The 25,958-nt window shown below is 53.5% G+C and overlaps 1 protein-coding gene across 3 annotated transcripts; it reads left to right on the plus strand.

Annotated features, from left to right (window-relative positions):
* The first annotated feature begins 3,558 nt into the window (after nucleotides 1-3,558).
* Nucleotides 3,559-25,708, plus strand: PTPN23 (protein tyrosine phosphatase non-receptor type 23). Of its 3 annotated transcripts, none has more exons than XM_037030594.1 (25): nucleotides 3,640-3,723; nucleotides 12,051-12,125; nucleotides 16,991-17,118; nucleotides 17,343-17,419; nucleotides 18,121-18,170; nucleotides 18,307-18,438; nucleotides 18,720-18,800; nucleotides 18,894-19,025; nucleotides 19,111-19,158; nucleotides 19,492-19,548; nucleotides 19,676-19,734; nucleotides 19,916-19,995; nucleotides 20,108-20,222; nucleotides 20,319-20,384; nucleotides 20,745-20,890; nucleotides 21,161-21,472; nucleotides 21,551-21,705; nucleotides 21,805-21,956; nucleotides 22,061-22,240; nucleotides 22,336-24,070; nucleotides 24,147-24,331; nucleotides 24,421-24,525; nucleotides 24,602-24,740; nucleotides 24,825-24,938; nucleotides 25,012-25,708. In XM_037030594.1, exons 1-25 carry the CDS (start codon nucleotides 3,640-3,642, stop codon nucleotides 25,495-25,497), a joined length of 4,893 nt encoding a protein of 1,630 aa, XP_036886489.1. In that variant the 3' UTR covers nucleotides 25,498-25,708. The 3 variants fall into 3 exon arrangements, with proteins under 3 accessions (XP_036886490.1, XP_036886489.1, XP_036886491.1); XM_037030596.1 differs by having other exon boundaries at nucleotides 25,362-25,708; XM_037030595.1 differs by lacking the exon at nucleotides 12,051-12,125 and having other exon boundaries at nucleotides 3,559-3,723.
* Nucleotides 25,709-25,958: the final 250 nt, after the last annotated feature.

The following is a 25,958-nucleotide window of genomic DNA, read 5'->3' on the forward strand; positions in this document are numbered from 1 at the left end:
TCTTGCAGCCTCCTGTTTGGGGCCTGGGCTCTCTGTGTCCTGTGCCCAAACTGCCTCCTGTGGCTGCCTGATTCCCTGGTCCCATGTCCCAAATCTTGCCTTTCCTTGCTCAGCAATGCTGTGCTACAGTCTCCCACCCTGTAGCCTGCTCTGGTCCCAGCTGCTGTGCCTAAGTCTCGCAACTGCCTACAGCTGGCCACTACCTCACCATCAGAGAACCCCAGGATGGGTGGTTTTATGCTTCTGCAGTGTATCCACTACCAGTTGTTGGGGCAACTTCTCTTCATCATGGTTGGGATTTTTAGGGCATGGGTGTATAGTCAATTCCTCCACCACTGACCAGGTAAACCCAAGATGGTCCTCCAGAAAAAAAGCTCTTTTAAGATGCTGGTAAATGTTTTGCTTTCCTTAAATACACATATATACAAAACCTGCCCAGAAAGTATCCAGCCATATACTATGAAAAAGAGAGGCATTTACTGAAGAAGGAACAAGAAACATTGTACATAGGACAAAGATGCCTCAGTCCCCTTCAAAGTAGGCACATAGTTCTCACATAGTTCTCCCGGTGTCATTAGCAACTGCCGCATGGTGTTCCTTCCACTCTGGTAGGGGAAGCCATGGAACGAATTTTGCTATGACACATTTCATGCCAAGATCCTACATCAAAATCTCGGACCCATTCCCAGTCAGGGCACATGCCTGGGTTGCAGGCCAGTTCCCTGCAGGCCAACACCCAGCAGGGGACGCACGAAAGGCAACCATACATTGATGTTTCTCTCCCTCTCTCCTTCCCTTCCCCTCGAAAGATAAATAAATAAAATATTTAAAAAAAAATCTCAGACCCAGTTTCAGGAATCTCCAGATCAGCTTCTAACTCTTGCACTGTCAGTGGCTTATCTTTGTTGAGGGCAGCCTGTACACGCTCAACATTCCCACCTGAGGATGTCTCTGCTTGCTGCAGGCCTTCTAGAACGTGGATCCCTTTCAACAGACTCTCAACCATCTTGGAAGTGTTTGCGCCACACTTGCATTTGCGCTGCTCTCACTGCATCGTCCCCAAAAGCCTCCTGAATCATCAGAGTAGTTTCTGAGGAGGCATGTTCACACTTACTGCAAAATTTAATGCAGATTCATTGCCCTAGTTGCTCAACCGTTTTGATTGTGGTGTTCACACACTGCACATGCTCACTCAGTGGCATCTGCTACCCCCACTGACTAGTACAGTGAAGTTGTCATTGTTCACGCATGCGCATTCCAGTCCACTCTCCTTGGCTGCCAGGTTACATCAATGTTGCACAAACTGTTCTCATATTAACAACAACTGGACTTTTTTCCAGACAGATCTTGTTTTATACACACACACACACACACACACACACCTGCAAGGTCTTGCAGTTTCTTTTTTTAAATATTTTTATTGTGGTAAAATACACCTAACACAAAGTTTACCATTTTAACCACTTAAAAAATTAACAATTGCTTTAAGAGAGACAAGACAGACACCAATTTCTTGTTCCACCCACTGATACACTCACTGGCTGATTCTTGTACGTGCCCTGATTGGGGATTGAACCTTCAACCTTGGTGTATTGGGACAATACCCTAACCAACTGAACTACCTGGCCAGGGCCCATTTTAACCACTTTAAGTGCACAGTTCCATGGCATTAAGTACATTTGCATTGTTGAGCAATCACCACCACTGTCCGTCCCACACTGAAAATCATCCCACACTGAAATTCTACACCCATTAAACACTAACACCCCCATCTCCCCTCCCCCAGCCCTTGCAATCACTGGTTCGCTTTCAGCCTCTATGAGTCTGAATTCACTGGGCAACTCACACACGTGGACTCATACTATATTTGTCCTCTCATGTCTGGCTTCTTTCACCAAGCACAATGTCCTCGAGGTTCATGTACATTGCAGCATGTGTCAGAACTTCTGCCCTTTCTAAGACTGAGTAACAGTCCACTGCATGTGTAGAGCACGTTCTGTTTATCCATTCACCCACCCATCGGAGGACATTTGGCCTGTTCCCTCTTTCTGGCTACGGTGAATGATGCTGCTCTGATCATTGGTGTAACTTGCATTTTCTTTTGCTCTTACTTAAATGGTTTTGGGGTCTCGTTGCAGAAGGGACCTGGGCCTTATCTTGTAGGTGAAACCTCTCTTCTGAGCCCAGATCCATATTCCACGGTCTCTTCCATGAACAACTCAAAGGCATCTATCTATACACAGCTCACTACACACTTGAATCGCTGCTCTTCCCTTCCAAACGTGTTCCTTCCTGGTTTCCAATGTCAGTAAACTGCCCTGCAGCCACCTGGCTATACCAGCTGGAAACTTGGAAATCGTCTTTGACATTCTCTTCCATTCAACGCAAGATACTTTTTTCCAAAACATTTCTTAAATATGCAGACTGTTCACCTGTCCCTTGGAAAACTACAAAAGCAGCCTCATGGGATTTCTTTGCTTCTACTTTTGCCCTTTCCAAACCATTTTCCATCTTATTTCTAAAGATGGTCAATACGAACATGATTTTAAAAATTCTGACTCTGCCCTGGCTGGTGTGGCTCAGTGGACAGAGTGCGGGCCTGCAAAACAAAGGGTCACCAGCTCAATTCCCAGTCAGGGCATGTGCCTGGGTTGCAGCGGGGGTGGGGGTGGTCCCCAGCGGGGGGCCCCCCCAGCGGGGGACGTGTAAGAGGCAAACACACAAAGATGTTTCCCTCCCTCCCCCTCAATAAATAAAATCTAAAAAAAAAAAAATCCGGCTCTACAGGTCACTGCAGGAAGTAGCTGGCCAGTTGGTCTGGACATCCCCAGGTACTCCTGCGGTAGCACACAGCCACTCCCACCCCATCCGCCCACATGGCTCCGGGCTTCGTTTTTTCCCGCTTTCCGCTCTGACTAGGTGTCCTTTCCCCGTCACAAGTGGGCACCTCCGTCTCTTATGCAGTGCTGGGCCTTCCAACCTGGACAAGTGCACCAGCCTCCAACCAGTTACCTTTGGCCAAAGCTCCACAGTTGGGACAAAACTCCTTGCTCTACACAACTCCTCAGGGCTTTTTTTTTTTTTTTTTTTTGAGGCAAAGCCCTCAGGATACCCTCCATTTAACTCAACAAGTGTTCTCCCAACCACTTATTTCTCACGTTGACCTAGGGCTCAGCTTTCAAGTCGCCTACTCTAGACGACTCGCCCGTCACGTTATCTCTATTATAGCAGTTGCCCCCCGACGCCCGCGACACTCTTTGGGACTACAAATTTATGGGTGCGTTCTCTAAAGCTACTTCCTTGAGAGAGGAGCGCCAGGCCGAAGAAGAAGGGCACTGGAAAAAGAAACCCACCTACGCTGTACTCCGTAGCTAAATAAGAAAAAACTATTACTCCCAGAAACCCATTCACCTCCTGTTGGAGATTCGCCCGCTACGCGAGGAGACGGAACTGCGCAAGCGCAAAAGTCTACGCGAGCGTGCGCGCAGAGACTGCATCTCCCAGCAGGCCTTGCGGACATATTTCATCCCTGCGTAACGCGTGCCTTCCGGCGCGGAGGGGCGGGGTGGGGCGCGCGGCTGAGCCAGCAGCTGGAGCAGCTAAGGGGAGCGGCCCGGTGGCGGGCGGGCGCTGTCCGCCATGGAGGCTGTGCCCCGCATGCCCATGATCTGGCTGGACCTGAAAGAGGCCGGTGACTTCCACTTCCAGCCGGCTGTGAAGAAGGTGAGTGCGCATCCTCCCACCACTTCTTCCGCGTACCTCCGTCGTCTGCCAGCGCGTGACGCCCCCTGCGCGTCCATCGAAGCCTCAGGCCCTGTGGGGTGTGGCCTTCCCTGGCTTTCCTCAGCCAGGCCGCCCCCCCCCGCCCCGCCCCATCCTCAGCACGTCCTCAGACCGTTCTCTCCCTCCTCGGCCGCCCGCGGCTAGCACCGCAGTCTTGTCGGAGCCTGATTTTTAACTTCTGTCTTGGCCCATCCACGGTTCCCACCGTGGGACCCCACTTCCTCGGTGTGACGCTCTGGACCTAGTTCTGCTCCGCCTTCTTTCACGCCAGAACCCGCCCCGCGGGGAGCGGGAGGTGTGGGCGGCCCGGACCGTCTGGATCGTACGGTTGTGCCGGGCCCCGGTACGCCGTCTTTCTACGGCTGGACTAGGACGGACGCCGCGGGTGGCTCAGGATAGGTGTTTTAAGACGGGGCTCCGGTGACCCAGAAGAATGCCAGACCTCTTGACCCTTGGTGCAAGAAGAAGAACCCTTTTCGGGAGCACTTTGGACCAAAAGATACTGTTCTATGTCATTTTTGGGAGGGTTGCTGCTTTTCATAACTGCCCAGAGGAGATAAACAGTGCTGTGGGTTCCGGAGCGACCTTAGCACTCACTGCATTCGATCTTCAATCGGATGGAGGAGACAGGCAGGCTTGGCGTTGATGGAAGCGAGGGACCTCTGTGGCGAGATCAGGTGTGGCTGGCAGTGTGTTGATCGGTCATCAGGTGCCCTCCGAGACATCTGCTGCTTTGGGAAGGGCCACTTGGTCGCCTTGAGGGTCAGAGCAGAGTGATAAGGAATAAACCAGGAGGTTATTGCAGGTTGACATCCTTCTAATCACAGCGCGTGTAGAAAAGTGGTGGCCAGAATAAGTCCCAAATAACCCAGCTGGTCAGGGTGCTCGAGAAAAGAAATAGGAGAAAGCAGATGGCTTTGGAAGTAGTTCCCCGGGAAGCCAGCCCCCGGCCTCTCTTCACAGCTCCGCCGCAGTAGTTCCGACACTAGCAGTTTGAATTCTGTTGAGGCCACCATTTAAACTCTTTGGACCTCTTTTCCCTCATTTATAAAACCAGGGGATTAGATTAATCTAGAATTCCAAGCTTCTGTACATCCTTCCCAGGCTTTGTTCACTTGTTTATCTGCGCTTTCATACGACTGCGTTCTTTCCCTTTTCTGAATCCCTCTTTTCATTCTTTTCCTGGTCAGTTGTCTGTGCTGTTTTAACTCCCTATGCAGCTGTAAGTGACCTGAAAGGCATTGCCATGCCTTTTTTAAAAGATCTTATTTATCCTTTTTTAAAAACATAAAAGCAAAGAATCATTTTTTCAAACAATGAAAACATGGCTATTGCTAAAAATTACAACCAAAAATTTTAACGTTAATGAATCAGAATCTTTAATAGTTGACTTTGCAAAAACGTTTGTAATGATTTATTTATCTTTTGAGGAAGGAAGGGAGGGAGGGAGAGAAACATAAATGTGTGGTAGCCTCTCATGCACCCGCTGCTGGGGATCTGGCCTGCAACCCAGGCATGTCACCTGACTGGGAATTGAACTGGTAACCTTTTGGTTCGCAGCCCGTGCTCAGTCCACTCAGCCACACCAGCCAGCATGTGTCTACTGGCTTCACAGCCTAGTAGTTGGCACTCAGAAAAATGTGCCTCCAATGACTGACCTTTGGGAGGGAATAACTTTGTGGAAATCCAGTGGATAAAGTCTTAGCTAAGAAGCTCCTAGGAGATGATTTTGTTCAAACTCAGCCTCTGACTGCGCTCTCTTGTAGCTCACACTTAGACAACAAGGTATTGTGTGAGCGATGACTCCCCTGGGAGAAGCTGGGCCTCCTCCACCCAGCAGCCATTGCCTGAGGTGGTATCCATTTGCCTGAGGTGGTATCAGCTGCTGAAGCAACAATTTCCTCAACATCAGCTTCAGGAAATTTTCTTTGTTTCCTCTTTTTTGGAATTGGGAAAGGTACGGGCATTGATTTGATAAGACTGTGGCATGGATTTGCAGGAACCCACAGTCTGGGGGTAGGCTGGGCTGGGGAATGGCCAGCTCCTGCAGGGCACTTGGAGCTCCCTCCTGCAGCTGCAGCAGCCTAGGAGCTCTCCCCGACCCCAGCGCCCCCATGCGGCCTCTGCCACTGGAGCCCTTGATCTTTCTCCCTTTGCTCTGAGCTGCGGAACGTTCACCACTGACTTGGAGCTGAAGAGCAAAATTTAATTTAGGGTGGGAGGATAAAAATTCATTCTGTGAAGGTCAACCTCTTGTTCACTGCACTGAGCCATGATGGTACAGATGAATAAGAAACAACACATTTTTTTTTCGTGGAATCGTAGTCTAGTAAAGGACATTTTTAAGCTAGATGGTAACATTAGTGGAAGAGTAGAAGTAAGGCCCATCAGGAAAGGCTTGTCAAGGAGGCAAGTTTTGAAGGATGAATGGGAGTTGGTTGTTTTTTGTGTGTGTGCTTGAGAGGTAGGCATTTAACAAACTCTCATAATGGTTGGTACTGATTTTCACCCCTAATGAACGTACCTTCAATTATGGGGTAATGTGAAGTCATTACTAGGAGGAAAGCAAGCTGGCTTTAAATTGCAGTGCTGAGCTTTGGGCAGGGACGCCCGGACCTGCATGGTGTCTCCATGGGGAGGTGCTGCTGGCCCTGCGCCTCCCTCCCTGGGCTTTGGAGCCCGGAGTGCTGACTCACCGGGCGCTGATGGAGCGGAGCACGAACCCTGTGCTCTTCACCTGCGAGCGATTTGGCCACAGGTGTTAATGTCTGAAGTTCTTTCCTCCTCCTCTGATCCCAAACATCTGCCCTCTGCCCTCGACTAACTGCACTTGAGTTCAAGTCACGCTCACTTGGACTGTAGTGTTACATTCATCCCTGATTCACTCACTGAACGAATAGTTACTGAGTGACTGTTATGTGCCAGCACAGGGAACTCAGGGTTGGGCGTGGGGACGAGTTCCTGCCTTCGCTGAGCTTACTTACGCTCATCTGTGTAATACCCATCCACAAGGACTGATGTGCCAGATGGTAGCCAACAACGGGCTCTTGGCCTTTTCCCTCCTCCACACTGCCAGACTGATCTATTTTTTAAAAAATATTTTAAATTTATTTTTAGAGAGAGCAAGGGAGGGAGAAAGAGAGGGAGAGAAAAAAAATCAACGTGCAGTCGCCTCTCAAGCAACCTACTTGGGACCTGGCCCATAACCCAGGCAGGTGCCCCAACTGGGAATCGAACCAGTGACCCTTTGGTTCATAGGATGCCACTTAACCCACTGAGCCACACCAGCCAGGCCTGGGTTAAGCTCTAATTCTCCACTTTCCCACCACTTTCCTCCAGGGGACCTACCTGCCGTTCAAAGCCTGCCACAAAGGTCTCTCACAGGAGTGTCCACATCTGGTCATTGTTCTGGTCGCTACGGGAGTTCCTTTTCTCCCATCCATCACCCAGATTGAACCGAACCTCCTCAGGGGTCCTTCCACTGCTGGGGGTTGCTCCACCCGCCAAATTCAGACAGGCCTTACCGCTCCTGTTACTCAGTCGACCTGCACTGCGGAGTAGTCTCTTTTCACTGTTCATCTTACTCCCATGTAGGTAGAGCCTGGTTTTCAGATTTGTGGAGTTTTTTTCCTTCCAGATTTCCCAAGGGACAGCTGACTTTTGAAAAACTTGCCATACTCACAGAAAGGGAACTGAGACGACCAGAGGCCTGAAAGGGCCCTGGCAGCAGCGCCAGTTGCCTGTGCTGGTTTCTCCTGTTTCTCACCGCAGATGTGGAGTCACCCGGCGGGTCTGCCTGAGCCAGCCTGCCCACTTGCGCCGTACAGTGGAATTGCCCCAGGTGCAGATGACCTGGGTCGTCCTGGTCATCCTCTGACTTCAGTCTCATGCACCAAGGACCTGTATCCAGTCCACACTAGATTCTTGCCTTTACTTGCGAAGTGATAAATACTTGTGAAGTGATAAATACTTGCATGTGAAGAGTGCTTAATGAGTCTTGATTGAATGACCTAGTCTGGGTCCAGCCCCTCCAGGAGATGAAACCTGAGTCCTGTTTCTTGGTGTTGTTCAGACTGGTTGAGGGACCATTCAGAAGAGGTGTGGGGCAGAGACCCTGAGTGCTAGTTGGGGGAGACCAGGCGAGGACGAAGGTCTGCTTTTGTCCCCGGTGGTCTTGGCCTAATTCGGTTTAGGCATGCTGACACCAAGGGGGTTAAGATCTCCATGGCAGTGATACGCCTTTCTCTGAATAAAATGAATTGCATTAACACTCTGGAGCAGAGTGCACATTGTATTAATTTACCATCTATGTGTGGGACTCAGATCTGTGCGTCCGTGGAACAGCCTGGGGAACACCTCATGTTGAGTCGCCCCTGCAGGTGGAGGAAAAAATGTGGTGAACAAGGGCGGTTACTAACCTGTGTGAAGTCTTTTCTTCTTGGGTTATTGCTTTAATTAGCACTTTGAAATTCCAAGGTGTTAGAGCAAAAGCTAGATACTCCTGCCACCCAGAAAAATAAAAGCACACACAGAAGAATGAGAACGTGCTAGTGTGAGAGGGAGTGACAGCCAAGGTGCCCCCTGGGCTGGGAGTCAGGAGATTGAATTAATAGTTCCAGCACTACCTTTGCACATTTCTGGTTCCCGTTTTCCTAATCTGTAGGAGAATGGCAGGACCCAAGATGGATGTTTCCAGTGATCTCAGCTACCTACAAAAGTCTGTGCTGTTTGTTGCTCAGTGAAAGAGCATCGTCATGGACATGGCAAAGACGCTGGAATCAGACAGACCTGGGTTGAGTTCCAGTTCCTCCACTTATCAGCTGTTAACCGTCGGCTGCTAGAAGTGACCACGTCTCTAACCTGGCCCTCACTTTCCCCACCTGCAACACAGAGCTCGTGGTAAACTTCATGGGCCAGTAAGAATCAGGAGTGCATGCATGTGAGTCCCCAGTGCAGGCCTTGGCATGCTGTAAACAGTATTTTTAGCCTACTATCCTCTTTCTCAATTTAGGAAGTAGTTCAGGGCCTTCTAGAAGCTCTGAGTCAGACATAACCATGTAATGTTAACCCCACTTTACAGATGGAAAAACCAAGGCCACGTCTCATAGCAACCCAGGGGCACAGCCAGGACTTAATACTCTGTGTGGTATTTCTCTCTGGAAATGGCCTTTCCATGCGATGTTACTGTTTTTCCCTCTTAGCTCCCTTCTTTCCTTCCCCCGCACCCCAGCGGCTCTGGCCCCTGAACACGTTCTCAGTTAACGTGGGCCTGTCTGCAGTCTTACTGTTCTTTCAGAAAAAGATCCCCAACTGCTCCGAAGCCTGGCTAGGCTTTGGAGGTTCTCTGTTAGCTGTGTTGGGCACTGGGGGCCTGTCAGTGCCTTCAGGGTTCTTACCTGGTCTGCGATGCAGGATCCAAGCTCTGCGTGCTGCCGGGCCTTCCCAGGCTCTGTCAGGAGCTTCGGGTCCAAACTAGAGTGTTCTGGGCTTCTCAGAGTTCTGGACCACCAGGTGACGGCCTCTCTTTTCACTGCGGTCACCTTCAGCCCATTTCTTTCCTCCATTTAGCTGGGGGAGTGATCAGCAGTCACAGAGGATTTTTTCAGAGTTTAGGACATAACCTGTGAATACAGACAGTCATTTGTGGCAGCATCACTTCAATTTTTAAAAGATTTTATTTATTTTTAGAGAGAGGGGAAGGGAGGGAGAAAGAGGGAGAGGAACTATTGGTTGCCTCTCACATACTCCCAACTGGGGACCTGGCCCACAACTCAGGCATCTACCCTGACCTGGGAATCGAACCAGTGACCTTTCAGTTTGAAAGTGGATGCTCAAACCGCTGAACTACATCAGCCACAGCTCAACTTACAATTGTTTGAGTTTACAATGATGCAAAAGCAATACACATTCAGTAGAAACCATACTTCAGATTTTGAATTATGCTCTCTTCCTGAGCCAGTGATATGACACATGATGACAATCTTGTGATCTCGCGATGCTGGGCGGCACAGTGATGACCCACGGCTCCCAGTCAGCCCTGTGATCGTGGGGTAGACAGTCGCTGCTCTACACTGTAGTGCTAAATGCATTTTCAGCTTACAATGGGTTTTTGAGGGTGTAACCCCATCGTAGGTGGAGGAGCATCTGCAAATGCTCAAACGTGTGTGAGATACATCCCATGAACCTTGGAAAGTAAGCTGTGTGCATCTCAGCACATCCCAAACACAAGGACACTCTCCTACATGGCCACAACAGTATCGTCACACCTAAGAAAATCCACCAAATATTCCTACTGTAATTTGTATTTGAATTCCACCTGCAGTCCCTAAAACATCTTTTATGACTGACTCTTTTCCAAACTCAAACCCAGTCAGCAGTCCCATACTGTATCTCGTTTCTTCTGCTCTACAACAGGACAGTCTCCTACCCTCCCCCTTCCGTGACGACGTCAATTTCTTCAAGGTGAATGGGTCAGTTGCTTGGTAACATGTCTCATCTTCTGAATTTTTCTCGATATCTCCTTTCAGTATTTTTCAGTTTGTCTGTCCCTCGCATTTTCTGTAGAGGCAACCATTTGCTGAGAACCCAGCACATCCAGTCAGGCCCGGCCATCCTGAAGCTCTGATGTTGGGGCGGGGTGTGCAGTGGGGCGGAGGCAGGGGAAGTGGCATTCGCTGGGTGTCAGCAGGGAAGGCGAGAGCCTCCTCGGACCAGCACTGAGACCTGGCAGCAGTGATTCCAAGTTACTCTGGCTGGACACTCCTAGGAGGCGCCAGGGGACAGTCTGCAAAGGCTCTTGGGAGCAGACAGTGAAGGAGGGGCCCTGAGCTCTGGGCTGAGATTAGATTCGGCCCTGGAGGCTTTGGGGAACCACTGTTGCGCACTCTTTTGAGAGGACAGTTTTTCTCTTTAGATCACGCATTTCCCATAATCTTGCTGTCCTGAGAAAAGCGTGTTCTAGTTTATTTTGTCCTCAGGGGTGTGTGTTTCGGAAGGATTTAAGGCTAGGAGTGATGTCTGGAGCTGTGTTAGACAGTCCTGGCCACAGGGAAGGGGGCAGGTTGTGCAGGCCAGAGGTGGCAGGAGGACAGGGAGGAAAGCTCATGGACACTCAAGAGGACTTTCGGGAGGTAAAACGGACAGAGGAGGGGTCAGGGCCGGAGGTTTGAGAACGTGCTAGGTGGTTGTGTAATAAGCTCAGCTGTAGCCTACCTTCTCCCTGTCCCTCCTCTCACTTTCCCTACCAGAGTAGGTGGTAGCTGTCAGTCACCCTTCCGGGTTCCCTTGTGGCCGATTCCTTAGACATAGGTCCTGGGAAGGGACCCCCAGAGAGGTGGGTGGGCCACAGATAGGGTGTGAGTGCGCTGCTGGACAGAGCGGGCCGCCTCTTCTCAGCCTTTGCAGGCTCCTCCTTCTCTGCTCACGAACCTTAGCCAAGGCCTTAAAGAACCTTGTGAGCTGGCTGTTGGTGTCCTCAGTCTCTGTGGAGCGAATGACCGGGCCCCCCAGATCGCCAGCCCAGACCCCAGCAGCAGGTCCTGCAGCAGAGGCGGTCCCAGCTGCCTCCGCCTGTGGGTTTTGGCAAACAACTGGAGAGTGTGCTCACTGTCCAGGACAGCCAGTCTGGCGATGGGCAGGCATGCCAGTTCCCTCAGTGAGGTGGGCACCCCTTCACCCCTGCTGACCGGGTCATTCCTGTGACTCATCTGCGGGCCTTTCCTCACAGAAGAGGACACTGCAGATCACTTCTACCTGTGGCACCCTTTCCCAGCTAGGAGGGTGGGCTGATGAAGACGACTTGCAATCACACTCCCATCAGTGCTTTTGCCTACATTTGTTCTTGGGTTAGCATTACGATTTTGACCCCAGAACACAGCAGGGTGCAGTTCTTGAGGGAAGCTTGAACTTGTGGCCTCTTTGAGAATGCTCTGGAGGACCCCATTTCAGCTACCTAAGTTCCTCAGGCTCCTGGGCTGGCAGAGTCCTGGGCATCATAGAGAGGGCTGCAGCCTGGTGAGGATCAGCTTGGAGTTCAGGTAGAGTCGACTGGTCTTACGTTCCATTTTGCTCCAAGGAGGAGGCTCTGTGGTCCGCATCTTGGTGCTCCCTGGTACTGAGTGTCTGGTGGTCCCGGAGATGAGCTCGTGGCCGGGGGCCTGGACTTGGTCCTGAGCCCTCACTGGTGATTGTGAGGACTCGGAGGGCAGAAGTTGGGAGCCGGGGAGTCTCCTCCATCCCTGGTGTACATTCTTTTCTCCTCTCTCTAGTTCGTCCTGAAGAATTATGGAGAGAACCCAGAAGCCTACAACGAGGAACTGAAGAAGCTGGAGTTGCTCAGACAGGTAGGAGGATGGTGTTTCATGCAGGGGCGAGTGACTGATAGAGAGTTAGAGAAACCACCTGCAGCTGTGTTCTTACTCTAATTTAGTATTTTTTCTTCTGTAAAAATAAAAATAATGATAGAAAAACTGGAAAATACTAAAAAGCAAAAATAAATAAATAAATGGAAAGGCAACCCTAAAAGTCATTTTCACAATTCATATATATGTGTATATATATTAAAATTTTTTATTTATAAGTAATATGTATACCATACAAAACCAACCACAGTAGGTTGTAGCTCCAGTTATTAAAACATTTTGAGATGATGGGGGTTAGGACTTAAGTATATGAATTTGGTTGGGGCACAATTCAGCCCCTAACACTGTATGTGTAAGGGCTTGGTTCTGGGTTCCATCTTATATTCTTTTGGTCTGTGTGTCTTTCTTTATGCAAGTACCACACCGTTTTGATTATTGTAGCTTTGTAACAAGTTTTGTAACATGAAATCAGGAGTCATGAAATCTCCAACTTTATCCCTGTTTTTCAAGATTGGTTTGGTTATTTGATATTCCATATGAGTTTTAAAATGGATTTTTCTATTTCTGCAGAAAAATACTATTGAGATTTTGATATGGATTGAATTGAATTCCTAAAAAGTAAAACCTAAAAATGTAGATCACTTTAGGGGACTTTTGCTGCTTTAACAATAGTAAGTCTTCTACTACATGAATACAGGTTATTTTAAAATTTATACAATGTCTTTAGTGAAAATAAAAAGACATTTACTATCTAATTTATTTCAAAAACATTTTATAATTTCAGGGCATAAGCCTTTTGTCTTTGGTTAAGTTCATTTCTAGTAATTTATTTTTTGTTGCTACTGCAAATATTCATTCATTCATTCAAATTCTCACCCAAGGGTATGTTTATTGATTTTAGAGAGAAAGGGAGAGGGAGATAGAGATAGAGAGGAAATTTGCCTCCTGTATGTACCCCAACCTAGAACTGGACGCACAACCCTGGCATGAGTCCCGATTGGGAATTGAACCTGTAACCCTTCATTTTGTGGGACGACACCCAACCAGCTGAGCCACACCAGTCAGGGCCTTTTTACTTCTTTTCCAGGCCTGATTGCTGTGGTGGCCCTTCCAGTCCCGCGTTAACGCAGATGTTGAAATTAGGCATCCTTACCTTGTTCTTGGTCTTGGAAAGCTTTCGGTTTTTACCATTTGGTGTGATGTTAGCATAGGGCTTTTCATATATGGTCTTTATGATGTCGAAGCAAAGGAACTGATCTTTTTTAAAATATATTTTATTGATTATACTATTGCAGTTGTCCCAGTTTTTCCCCCTTTGCTCCCCTCCATCCAATACCCCCCTTCCCTCCAGGAGTCCCCTCCTTAGTTCATGTCCATGGGTCATGCATATAAGTTCTTTGGCTTCTCCATTTCCCACACTGTTCTTTACATCCCTTGTCTATTCCATACCTATGAATTTGTACTTCTTAATTCCTGTACCTTTTCCCTCATTCTCCCCCTTCCCTCACCCAGCTGATAATCTCTGTATCTATGATTCTGTTCTTGTTCTGCTTAGTTTGTTTTTTAGATTAAGTTGTTGATAGTTGTGAATTTATTGCCATTTTAATGTTCACAGTTTTGATCTCCTTTTTCTTAAATAATTCCCTTTAACATTTCTTTTTTTAATATATTTTATTGATTATACCATTACAGTTGTTCTATTCCCCCCTTCATTCCCCTCCACCCTGCACACCCCCTCCCCCAGCATTCCCTCCCTTTAGTTTATGACCACATGTCTCAGGTTCTTTGGATTCTATATTTCCCCCACTATTCTTGCCCTCCCCCCTATCTATTTTCTACCTACCATCTATGCTATTTTCTGTGCCTTCTCCCCCCTTCTCCTCCTCCCACTCCCCTGTTGCTAACCCTCCATGTGATCTCCATTTCTATGGTTTCACTCCTGATCTAGCTGTCCTCCTGGTTTGCTTTTGTTTTAGATGTGGTTGTTAATAACTGTGTGTTTGCTGTCCTTTCACTGTTAATATTTTTCATCTTCTTTTTCTTATATAAGTCCCTTTAGCATTTCATATAATAAGGGCTTGGTGATGATGAACTCCTTGAACTTGACCTTCTCTGAGAAGCACTTTCTCTGTCCTTCCATTCTAAATGAAAGCTTTGCTGGATAAAGCAATCTTGGCTGTAGGTCTTTGGATTTCATGACTTGGAATACTTCTTTCCAGCCCCTTCTTGCCTGTAAGGTCTCTTTTGAGAAATCCGCTGACAGTCTGATGGGTACTCCTTTGTAGGTGACTGTCCCCTTATCTCTTGCTGCTTCTAGGATTCTCTCCTTCATTTTAGTCTTGGCTAATGTAATTATGATGTGCCTTGGTGTGTTCCTTCTTGGGTCCAACTTCTTTGGGACTCTCTGAGCTTCCTGGATTTCCTGGAAGTCTATTTCCTTTGCCAGACTGGGGAAGTTCTCCTTTATTATTTGTTCAAATACATTTTCCACTCGTGGCTGTTTCTTTCCCCCTTCTGGTACCCCTATAATCCGGATGTTGGAACGTTTAAAGATGTCCTGGAGGTTCCTAAGCCTCTCCTCATTTTTTTGAATTTTCATTTCTTCATTCCTTTCTGGTCGGATGTTAAGTTCTTCCTTCTGGTCCATTCCATTGATTTGAGTCCCAGTTTCCTTTCCATCGCTCTTGGTTTCCTGGACATTTCCCTTCATTTCAATTAGTTTAGCCTTCATATATTCCTCTAATTTGTGACTGTAATCAACCAGTTCTGTGAGCATCCTGATAAATAGTGTCTTGAATTGTGCTTCTGAGAGGCTGGCAATTTCTCGGTCACTTAGAGTTATCGGCTCTGGGACTTTGAGTTCTTCTTGCGCCATCTTTTGGGCTGTTCGTGCCTGTTCTGTAGCAGGATCGGAGCCCTAAGGTGTTCACTAAAGCAGAGCAACTAAGTCGCTGGGTTGTGTCGTTGTATGTGGGGGCAGGGTCAGAGAGGAGCAATGGGGTCCCGTCCGCCATCTCCTGCCGCGGCCCCCACAGGTGCGGCAGCTGCCACCATCACCGGGGCCAGTGCGTTTTGTCCTACTGCATGCGAGTGTGCCACCGCCGTCAGCCCTCGCCCCCTGGGGCCTGCGTGGTCCGTCTCACTGTGCACAAATGTGCAACCGCGGTCAGTCTGCCCCGAACCCCAACTGGTTCCGGGCTGCCTGCGCGCCTAGGTCAGGGGATCTGTCCTGCCCGACTCTGCTCACTGCTGGCTCCGCCACTCTTACCGTCCCCGTTGAACAGTTAGATGTAGTTGGACTTCCGTATAATTCAATTTTCTGTTCTTTGGCTGTGTCTTTGTTCTCCAAACCTTAGTTGTATTCAAACTTAGTTGTGGGAGAAGGCACAGTGTTTCCACCTATGCCTCCATCTTGGCGGAAGTCACTCCCTTTAACATTTCTTATAGTAAGGGCTGGGTGATGATGAACTTCTTTAACTTGACTTTATCTGGGAAGCACTTTATCTGCCCTTTTTTTTTTAGGTTTTTTAAAAATTTATTTTTTAGAGGGGGAAGGGAAAGAGAGGGAGAGAAATATCGGTGTATGGTTGCCTCTCATGCATCCCCTGCTGGGAACTGGCCTGCAACCTAAGCATGTGCCCTGACTGAGAATCGAACCGCGATCGTGTGGTTCGCAGGCCTGTGCTCAATCTACTGAGCTACACCAGCCAGGGCTCTGGCCTTCCATTCTAAATGAAAGCTTTGCTGGATAGAGTAATCTTGGATGTAGGTCCTTGCCTTTCATGACTTGGAATATTTCTTTTCAGTCCCTTCTTGCCCACAAGGTTTCTTTTGAGAAATCCGCTGACAGTTTGATGGGAACTCCTTCGTAGGTGACTGTCTCCTTCTCTCTTGCTGCTTTTAAGGTTCTCTCCTTCTCTTTAATCTTGGGTAACATAATGATGATGTGCCTTGGTGTGCGCTTCCTTGGGTCCGGCTTCTTTGGCACTCTCTGAGTTTCCTGGACTTCATTGTGCTTCTTTGATGTTTATATTCATGTCTTTAATCAAATTTGGGGCGTTTTAGGCTATTATTTCTTCAAATCTTTTCTCTCTCCCCCTTTTGAGACTTGAACAGTGCGCATACTGGTCTGCTCATGGCACCCCGCAGGTCCCCGAGGCCCTGTCCTTGTTTTTCAGTGACAGTTCATATTCATTATTTTGTGTTAGTCTCAGGTGTACAGCATAGTGGGCAGATAATCGTACTTTACAGAATGTGCCCGCCGATATCCCGGCCCCCGTCCACACCACACGCAGTTCGTACAGTGTTACCGCGTGCCCTGTGCCGTCCCTCACGTCCCTGAGACTACTCCGTGACTGCCAGTCTGCACTCACCTGTTCTCCTTTCACCAGCCCCCACCCCTGGAAACCATCCGTCTGTTCTCTGTGTCTGAGTCTGTTTCAGTTTTGTTTAAAGAAGCCTCTTTAATGGATATTTTGGTGGCGTTCAGTATTTGACCCTGTTAATAATGCTGGTATAAATATCTACGCATGCTCGTTCAAGCAGTTGCTCTTCTGGGTGTCTCTTACTGCATATTTTTAGATACTGAGCTGTGGGTGAGAATTAAGTACGTTGAAAATTCTAATGCATGTTGTGAACTGCCTCCAGAAAGGGGGTGCTGAGTCGGTCTACCAGCCCTGGCCAGTGGGGCGATGTGTTGAGTGACTGACCACAAGTGCAGCTTTCTTCGGGTCCCCTGGGGAGTGCAGTTGTCCCAGCTCTGATGCCTGTTTCCTGGGTGTTTAGGGCAGACAGACCTACCTGTCCTCTTCTCCAAGTGATTACAGCTTTTCCCATCTGCCCTCCAGAATGCTGTGCGGGTCCCACGGGACTTTGAGGGCTGCAGTGTCCTCCGCAAGTACCTAGGCCAGCTCCACTACTTGCAGAGTCGGGTCCCCATGGGCTCAGGCCAGGAGGCCGCTGTTCCTGTCACCTGGTGAGAGCTGGCAGAGGGAGCCTGGAACAACCCTGGGGTGTCTGGGTGCTGGGGATGCCCCTCCCTCTCCTCCCTTCTGGCTGCACAGGGTGGGGAGCAGCTTGGTGTGGTCTCCCAGGGCCTCCCTTCCTCCAACCCTACGCAGGGGTGGCTGGTCCCCTCATCCAGCCTCGGGGCTCTGGCCAGCTCCTCCCTGCAAGATGACTGGTGTGGCAATTCTGCAGGACTGAAATCTTCTCTGGCAAGTCCGTGGCCCACGAGGACATCAAGTATGAGCAGGCCTGCATCCTCTACAACCTTGGTGAGCAGCCTGAGCCCCTCCCTGTGGCCCTGCCTCCCAGCCCTGCAACCCTGGACCTCAGCTGAGCGCCAGGCCACAGGGCAGTGGACGGACAGAGGGGAGGTACCTGGGTTCTGCGCCCCCACTGCCTTGCCCCCATCTCTGTTAGTGCCTCTTTTTTGGGCTATGGGGAGCCACCCTGCTGGGAGAGGCTCTTCTGGGGCCAGCTGCCACATGGTATGTTTCAGGTGGGAGAGGTAGCTGACAGGGCCTCTCTGTTTCGGCTGGACCGCTCCTGACCCAGCTTTCTGACTCTGGCTGCTTCAGGCAGCAGGAAACGAGGTTGGCGCTGTCTGCCTTGATGGCTTGGCCCGTCCTGGCTCAGGGGCAAGCTTGGGGAGCCAGCCCTAAAGTCCTGTGTGGGTGTCACTGAAGCTTCCAGACTGGACCTCTAGGCTGGGGTCTGTGGACAAGAGCCCCTCCTTCATCTACTCACACCCCTGCTTGGTGCATAGCAGGAGATGGAGGGGCTTAGCTGGGCTTCTGAGTTTCCCCATTTGCTCAGCTTTGCTGTGTCCTTGGACCCACTGCTCCAGTTCTCAGACCCTGTTTTCCTGAACATGGGTGACAGTGCTGCCCCCTCTGCTGTACCGCTAACTCAGGTGTGGGGATCCCTGGGCCCTCTGCTGACTAGCCCTGCACTGTATCCTCTGCCTCCCCAGGTGCACTGCACTCCATGCTGGGCGCCATGGACAAGCGGGTGTCTGAAGAGGTGAGGGGGGGTAGTATAGTGGGACATGGGCCATAACCAGGGCGGGCTGCTGAGTGTTCTCTGACTGCAGACTAGAGCTGAGCCCTGCCCTGTGGGTGTGGCGCCGCCCCCGCCACCTTCCCCCTCTCCCCCCCAGGGCATGAAGGTCTCCTGCACTCACTTCCAGTGCGCGGCAGGCGCCTTTGCCTACCTGCGTGAGCACTTCCCACAGGCCTACAGCGTTGACATGAGCCGCCAGGTCCTCACTCTCAATGTCAACCTCATGCTGGTGAGGCGGTGCTCCCAGAGCCTGGGTTGGAACTGGGTTGGATTCAGGGAGGGGACAGTTGGGGCTGGACCTTTGGCCAGGCCCTGTGCAGGTGTGGTGCGGGACGAGCAGGGGCCTTGGCTCCGCTCTTGGAGCTCCAGGCGCATCAGGAGCAGGGCTGGGCTTCTTCCGGCGGGGGAGGCTGGTGGAGAGAGGACTTGAAGAGGGGAGCCCTGGGGTCTGCCTGGTGGGAGGGGCATGGCCCGAGGCAACGTGGGTGTGACCTGCACTTGTGGTCGCAGGGCCAGGCCCAGGAGTGCCTTCTGGAGAAGTCCATGCTGGACAACAGGAAGAGCTTTTTGGTGGCCCGCATCAGTGCACAGGTAGGGACAGGGGGGGTGGTCGCCCTCAAGGGCTCGAGGGCAGGCCTTTGGTTTCCTGCCAACAGCCCGCTGACAACCCCACCTGGCTCCCAGGTGGTGGACTACTACAAGGAGGCCTGCCGGGCCTTGGAGAACCCCGACACCGCCTCACTGCTGGGCCGCATCCAGAAGGACTGGAAGAAGCTGGTGCAGATGAAGATCTACTACTTCGCAGCCGTGGCTCATGTGAGGGCACCGTGGCCCCGGCTGGGGGTGAGGCTCGGCTGCCACAGCTTGGGAAGTAAGTAGCGATGTCTCTTCTCTTTCCCAGCTGCACATGGGGAAGCAGGCGGAGGAGCAGCAGAAGTTCGGGGAGCAGGTGAGTGAGTGGTGGTGAGGAGAGGACTCAGGACTCGTTCCAGCCTTGTTAGTGAGATGCCTGTGGACTCCCCTCCTGCACAGAATTGGTCTGCTCTCTGCCTCTCACCTCCCCACACCGGGGCAGCCCCCTGCCGCAGGCCTGGCTGGCTGCACATTAAGCTGTGGGTGCAGCACAGTGTGATGCTGACCACTGTGGTCTTGGCTGGCACCCCGCTGCTGCCCCAGCTTCTTACCATTAATGAGTCATCCGATGGCCAGGCAGGGCTCACGGGGGTGGCAGGAGGATGAGAGACCAAGCAGGGCTGAACAGGCTTGCCTGCTGTTCCTGCAGGTCGCATACTTCCAGAGTGCCCTGGACAAGCTCAATGAAGCCATCAAGTTGGCCAAGGTAGAGTTGAAGAAGGGCCCGGCTGCCCCTCAGAGCCCTGGGAGGATGGGGAGTGAGCCCGGTAGGCTGATGGGTGTCCTGGCATTTGCTTTGGTGGGTGCTGAGCCCCCGCATCCCTACCCTACAGGGCCAGCCTGACACTGTGCAAGATGCGCTTCGCTTCACTATGGACGTCATTGGAGGAAAGTGAGTCTGTGGGGCTGGTTGGCTTGGCTCCTGCCCAGTGGGAAGGGTCTTGGCCCTCTGCCTGCATCCTTGGGAGGAAGCCCCAGTGCCAGGGGGCAGCGGCCCGCACCGGAGGCCAGCTCCTGGGTCCCTGCCGATTGTCCAAGACTCTTGACTCACTCCCCCTCCTCTGGACCCCCAGGTACAATTCTGCCAAGAAGGACAATGACTTCATCTACCATGAGGCTGTCCCAGCACTAGACACCCTTCAGCCCGTGAAAGGTCTGCAGCTGAGGGGAGGCTGAGGATCAGGGTTGGGGTGCGTTGGTGGGTGGCACAGAGACAGACAAGTTTTGCTGGGGCCTGGGCTCCACGACTTTCCGCTCCCTCCCAGGTGCCCCCTTGGTGAAGCCCCTGCCAGTGAACCCTACAGACCCAGCTGTCACAGGGCCTGACATTTTTGCCAAACTAGTACCTATGGCTGCCCATGAGGCCTCGTCACTATACAGGTGAGTGGGAGGGGCTGGCCCTGCCCTCTGCACTGGTGGGGTTGGGATGTCTTAAGACACAGGCTTCCGGCAGCTGCTCTGTTCCTTTTCCCACAGTGAGGAGAAAGCCAAGCTGCTTCGAGAGATGATGGCCAAGATTGAGGACAAGAATGAGGTCTTGGAGTGAGTGTGGGCCTGGGGGTGGAGGGCCTGGGGCTTACGAACCAGACCTCAGTGGGTCCCTAGTGCTGCCTGCAACCAGGAAAGTAGCAGCAAAGTGTTTCCCAGCTCTGCCCTCCCCACCCAAGGCCTGGTGTGCTAGCTTTGCAAGGTGAGTGAGAGTCCCTGGCCCAGGGAGGGTGAGTCCCTTCTGTCCCAGTGTTCTCAGTGGTGCCCCGGGCCTGTTCTGGGGGCCAGGCCTTGGGGTAGAGGTCTGCTTGGGCCTCAGGGCCACCTTCAGTTGTGCAGGGCTCACCCTCACGCCTTTTTTGTGTGAGGGCTCGGGTCAGCACCCAGCACTCACCTGGTCCTGGTGCCCTGCAGCCAGTTCATGGACTCCATGCAGCTGGACCCCGAAACAGTGGACAACCTTGACACGTACAGCCACATCCCACCCCAGCTCATGGAGAAGTGCGCGGCTCTCAGTGTGCGTCCTGACACTGTCCGGAACCTCGTCCAGTCCATGCAAGGTGTGGGGGTGGGAAGGACGTGATGATGTCATCTGCTGTGGCCTTCTCTGTGTCCCCTGTTCACCCAGGATGGAGGTTACACCTCTCCACACCCCTGGCACAAGCACCCTCCCCCTTGCCGTGTGCTGCATCTGGCGCTCGGAGTGTCGGGCTGTCACAAGCCCTTGACTGAGGGGGCAGTTCTGTGTATAGGGGACAGGCCAGAGTGGGTGCCTGGTCTGCCTGCCTTAGAAGCTGTTCCCTCCTTCCCTTCCCCATACACACCCTCAGTGCTGTCTGGTGTGTTCACCGACGTGGAGGCCTCTCTGAAGGACATTGGGGACCTACTGGAGGAGGACGAGCTGCTCGACCAGAAGCTGCTGGAGACAGTGGGCCCGGCAGGGGCCAGCGTGGTAGTCTCCAAGGCCGAGCTGGCAGAGGTGAGGCGAGAGTGGTCCAAGTACATGGAGGTCCACGAGAAGGCCTCCTTCACTAACAGCGAACTGCACCGAGCCATGAACCTGCACGTTGGCAACCTCCGCCTGCTGAGTGGGCCACTGGACCAGGTCCGGGCTGCCCTGCCCATGCCAGCTCTCACCCCAGGTGAGCGCTGCCTGTTCTGTGCCCACGGTTAAGACATCCGGGGGCTTCTCCGTCCTCACTGACTGCTGCTTACTCCAGAGGACAAGGCTGTGCTGCAGAACCTGAAGCGCATCCTGGCCAAGGTGCAGGAGATGCGGGACCAGCGCGTGTCTCTGGAGCAGCAGCTGCGGGAGCTCATCCAGAAGGATGACATCACGGCCTCGCTGGTTACCACGGACCACTCGGAGATGAAGGTGGGGCGAGAGTGGGAGCAGGGTGGTAGGGCCCTGACCTCAGGCTCCACCCTTAGGTGGCAAAGCCTTGAGTGTCCTTCACCCCCAATACTCCCTCAGAAGCTGTTCGAGGAGCAGCTGAAGAAGTACGACCAGCTGAGGGTATACCTGGAGCAGAACCTGGCTGCACAGGACAACATCCTCCGGGCGCTGACGGAGGCCAATGTGCAGTATGCAGCCGTTCGGCGAGTGCTCAACGAGCTGGACCAGAAGTCAGTGCCTGGCCCTGTGCTCTCGCCTGAGTCCTGTCCAGAGCTCGGCTCTGGATCCAGAGCACGACTGACCTCTACCTCCTGCTGGCTCTTCTGCCCGCCAGGTGGAACTCCACGCTGCAGACCCTGGTGGCCTCCTATGAAGCCTATGAGGACCTGATGAAGAAGTCCCAAGAGGGCAAGGACTTCTATGCAGACCTGGAGAGCAAGGTGGCGGCTCTTTTGGAACGGGCGCAGTCTGTCTGTCGGGTCCGTGAGGCTGCCCGCCAGCAGCTCCTGGACAGGTGGGTGAGGTCCTGGGACCGTGGGACAGCTGCAGCCCAGATCCAGTCTGGGCTGACAGGGCGCTGGCTCCTCTCCTTACCTCATCGTCCCACAGGGAGCTGAAGAAGAAGCCACCACCACGGCCGACAGCCCCCAAGCCACTGCTGCCCCGCAGGGAGGGTGAGGCGGGGGAGATAGGAGACCCACCTGAGGAGCTGCGCAGCCTGCCCCCTGACGCCTTCCTGGGAGCTACTGCTGCGCTTCGCTTTGCTCCTGGCCCTTTCCCCAGCTCCGTGGCCCCAGGAGCCCACTATCTCTCAGGCCCCTTACCCCCGGGCAGCTACTCGGGCCCCACACAGGTATTGCCACCCAGGGCCCCCCAGGCCCCAGGGCCCCCCGCACTGGCCATGGCATCTGGACCTGTTTACCCAGCACCTGCCTACACACCGGAGCTGGGCCTTGTGCCCCGCTCTTCCCCCCAGCACAGTGTGGTGGTGAGCAGTCCCTACGGGGGAGTAGGGCCTCACCCCCCAGTTGCAGGTTTGCCCTCTGCCCCACCTCCCCAGTTCTCGGGCCCAGAGTTGGCGATGGGAATTCGGCCAGCCACCACCACTGTAGATAGTGTTCAGGCTCCCATCTCTAGCCACACAGCACCCCGGCCAAACCTCACCCCCGTTCCTCCCCAGCCCTGCTTCCCAGTACCGCCAGCCCAGTCACAGCTCATGCTCTACCCCTACCCTCCGGGGCCCAAGCAGCCCCTCACAGTACCCCCAGCCCAGCACTTTCCTCCTGGGCTCCCCACAGGTTTCCCAGCGCCGAGGATTGGGCCCCAGCCCCCTCTTCACCCCACACGAGTGGCATTCGGGCCACAGCCGCCCCGACAGCCCCTACCACTCCAGCATCCCCACCTCTTCCCACCCCAGGCTCCAGGACTTGTAGCCTCCCAACCACCCTACCCCTTTGCTCCTCAGCCTGGTGTCCCGGGGCAGCCCCCACCACCCCTACACAGCCAGCTCTATCCTGGCCCCTCTCAGGATCCCCTGCCCCCCCCCTCAGGGGCTCTGCCTTTCTCTAGCCCTGGACCCCCTCAACCCCCTCACCCCACTCTGGCATATGGTCCTGCCCCTTCCCCCAGGCCTTTGGGACCCCAAGCAGCTCCTCTCTCTATTCAAGGCCCCTCCCCTGCCAGCCAGGCCACCCCTAGTCCCCACCTGGTGCCTTCACCTGCCCCATCACCAGCACCTGGCCCAGTACCTCCTCGGGCCCCTGCAGTGGAGCTGCCCCCAAGCGTGCGCCGGGGTGCTGCGGCTGCAGACCTGCTCTCCTCCAGCCCAGAGAGCCAACACGGTGGCACCCAGCCTCCTGGGGGTGGGCAGCCCCTGCTGCAGCCTACTAAGGTGGACGCAGCTGAGGGCTGGCGGCCACAGGCCCTGCGGCTGATTGAGCGGGATCCTTATGAGCACCCCGAGAGACTGCAGCAGTTGCAGCAGGAGCTGGATGCCTTTCGGGGCCAGCTGGGTGACATGGGGGCTCTGGACGCTGTTTGGCGGGAGCTGCAGGATGCACAGGAGCAGGATGCCCGCGGCCGCTCCATTGCTATTGCCCGCTGCTATTCTCTGAAGAACCGGCACCAGGACATCATGCCCTATGACAGCAACCGCGTGGTGCTGCGCTCAGGCAAGGACGACTACATCAATGCCAGCCGGGTGGAGGGGCTCTCGCCGTACTGCCCGCCCCTGGTGGCCACCCAGGCCCCTCTGCCCGGCACAGCCGCTGACTTCTGGCTCATGGTGCATGAGCAGAAAGTGTCGGTCATTGTCATGCTGGTGTCTGAGGCTGAGATGGAGAAGGTGAGATGGAGGTTGGATGGGTGCCCAGGAGGGATCCTGGGAAAGCAGCCCTAACTGGCCTCTTTTTGCCCCTCAGCAAAAGGTGGCCCGCTACTTCCCCACCGAGAGAGGCCAGCCCATGGTGCATGGTGCCCTGAGCCTGGCTCTGAGCAGTGTCCGTACCACTGAGACCCACGTGGAGCGGGTGCTGAGCCTCCAGTTCCGTGACCAGAGCCTGAAGCGCTCGCTTGTGCACCTCCATTTCCCCACCTGGCCTGAGTTGTGCGTCCATGGCCCCAGGGGGCTGGGAGTCCTGGGAGGGGTGGTGAGGCCCTCAGGTGGGGCCTGACTTCCTGACCCCACCCCTGCAGAGGCCTGCCCGACAGCCCCAGCAACCTGCTGCATTTCATCCAGGAGGTCCATGCACATTACCTGCACCAGAGGCCCCTGCACACCCCCATTGTCGTGCATTGCAGGTAGGCAGGTTATTAGGCTGAAGGGAAGGGGTAGCTGCCAGAGGCTGTTGGCCTTAACACCTGCTTCATGCTTCAGCTCTGGCGTGGGTCGCACGGGAGCCTTTGCGCTGCTCTACGCAGCCGTGCAGGAGGTGGAGGCGGGGAACAGGCTCCCTGAGCTCCCCCAGCTGGTGCGGCAAATGCGGCAGCAGAGGAAGCACATGCTGCAGGAGAAGGTAAGGGTCCCGGGCACTGGGACGGGCATCTGCCCTTGGGTGGCGGGTCCCCTGCAGCTCACCAGGCCACATGTACTTCTGCAGCTGCATCTCAGGTTCTGCCACGAGGCGGTGGTGAGACACGTGGAGCAGGTCCTGCAGCGCCACGGTGTGCCCCCACCGTGTAGACCCTTGGCAGGCACAAGCATCGTCCAGAAGGTGAGGGAGGAAAGAGGTGCTTGGACAGCCACAGCCTGTGGGGCCCTGTCTTCACCCACTTTGATCTTTTCAGAATCACCTTCCTCAGGACTCCCAGGACCTGGTCCTCGGTGGGGATGTGCCTATCAGCTCCATCCAAGCCACAATTGCCAAGCTCAGCATCCGGCCTACTGCGGGCTTGGATTCCCCAGCTGCCTGCCTGCCAGGCCCTGTAGAGCCGCCAGGTCCAGGCCCGCTGCCAGCCAGTCTCCAAGAGTCCACCCAGCCCCCACCCGCCTCCCCACCCCCGCTCTCTTCACCATTGCCCGAGGCCCCCCAGCCTGAAGAGGAGCAGCCAGTTCCTGAGGCCCCCAGCCTGGGGCCCCCTTCCTCCTCCTTAGAGCTGCTGGCCTCCCTAACCCCTGAGGCCTTCTCCCTGGACAGCTCCTTGCGGGGAAAGCAGCGGATGAGCAAGCAGAACTTCTTGCAGGCCCATAACGGGCAGGGGCTGCGGGCTGCCCGGCCCACTGACGATCCCCTCAGCCTCCTGGATCCACTCTGGACACTCAACAAGACCTGAGCAGGCTCGGTACCCTCACACCACGCCATCTCCCTGGCCGGTGCCCAGCGGGGCCTTGAGGTGGGCCTGCTCTCCTCCCCCATACCCAGTCCGCACACACCCCTGTGGGGTGGAGCTGTTTCACAGGCCTTGGGTCAGGTTCTGCTCCTTGGTGGGACCCGACATATTTTCAGCTCTTGGCTGTTGAATAAACTGACCTGTTCTGTGCCCAGTGTCTGCCCCTTGCTGCCTCAGAGAAGGAGCCTGAACCCCACTAACTAACTGCCTTGAAACATGGCATCTTCGGTGAGCTTGGGTGGGAGGGTGACCTTGGGGCCACCCTTGGCTGCCACATCTCTGAAATAGTGAAGACCCCCCCCCAACCCTGTTGCTGGTCCCAGGCACTTCTACGGCTCCTGCCTGGAGTGGCGGAGCTGCATAGGACGGGGAGGCACAGGGCGGGGAGCTCTTGTGGAGGAGAC

This window comes from Sturnira hondurensis, unplaced genomic scaffold, assembly GCF_014824575.4.
Source record: "Sturnira hondurensis isolate 20B ecotype Veracruz unplaced genomic scaffold, ASM1482457v3 Scaffold0020787, whole genome shotgun sequence".
NCBI classification, from domain to species: domain Eukaryota; kingdom Metazoa; phylum Chordata; class Mammalia; order Chiroptera; family Phyllostomidae; genus Sturnira; species Sturnira hondurensis.

Coding starts and splice junctions, on each gene's coding strand:
- PTPN23 (XM_037030594.1), top strand. CDS start 3,640: ATGGAGGCTGTGCCCCGCATGCCCATGATCTGGCTGGACCTGAAAGAG. Junction 18,171..18,306: donor ACAAGCGGGTGTCTGAAGAG/GTGAGGGGGGGT, acceptor TCTCCCCCCCAG/GGCATGAAGGTCTCCTGCAC. Junction 21,706..21,804: donor CGGACCACTCGGAGATGAAG/GTGGGGCGAGAG, acceptor ATACTCCCTCAG/AAGCTGTTCGAGGAGCAGCT.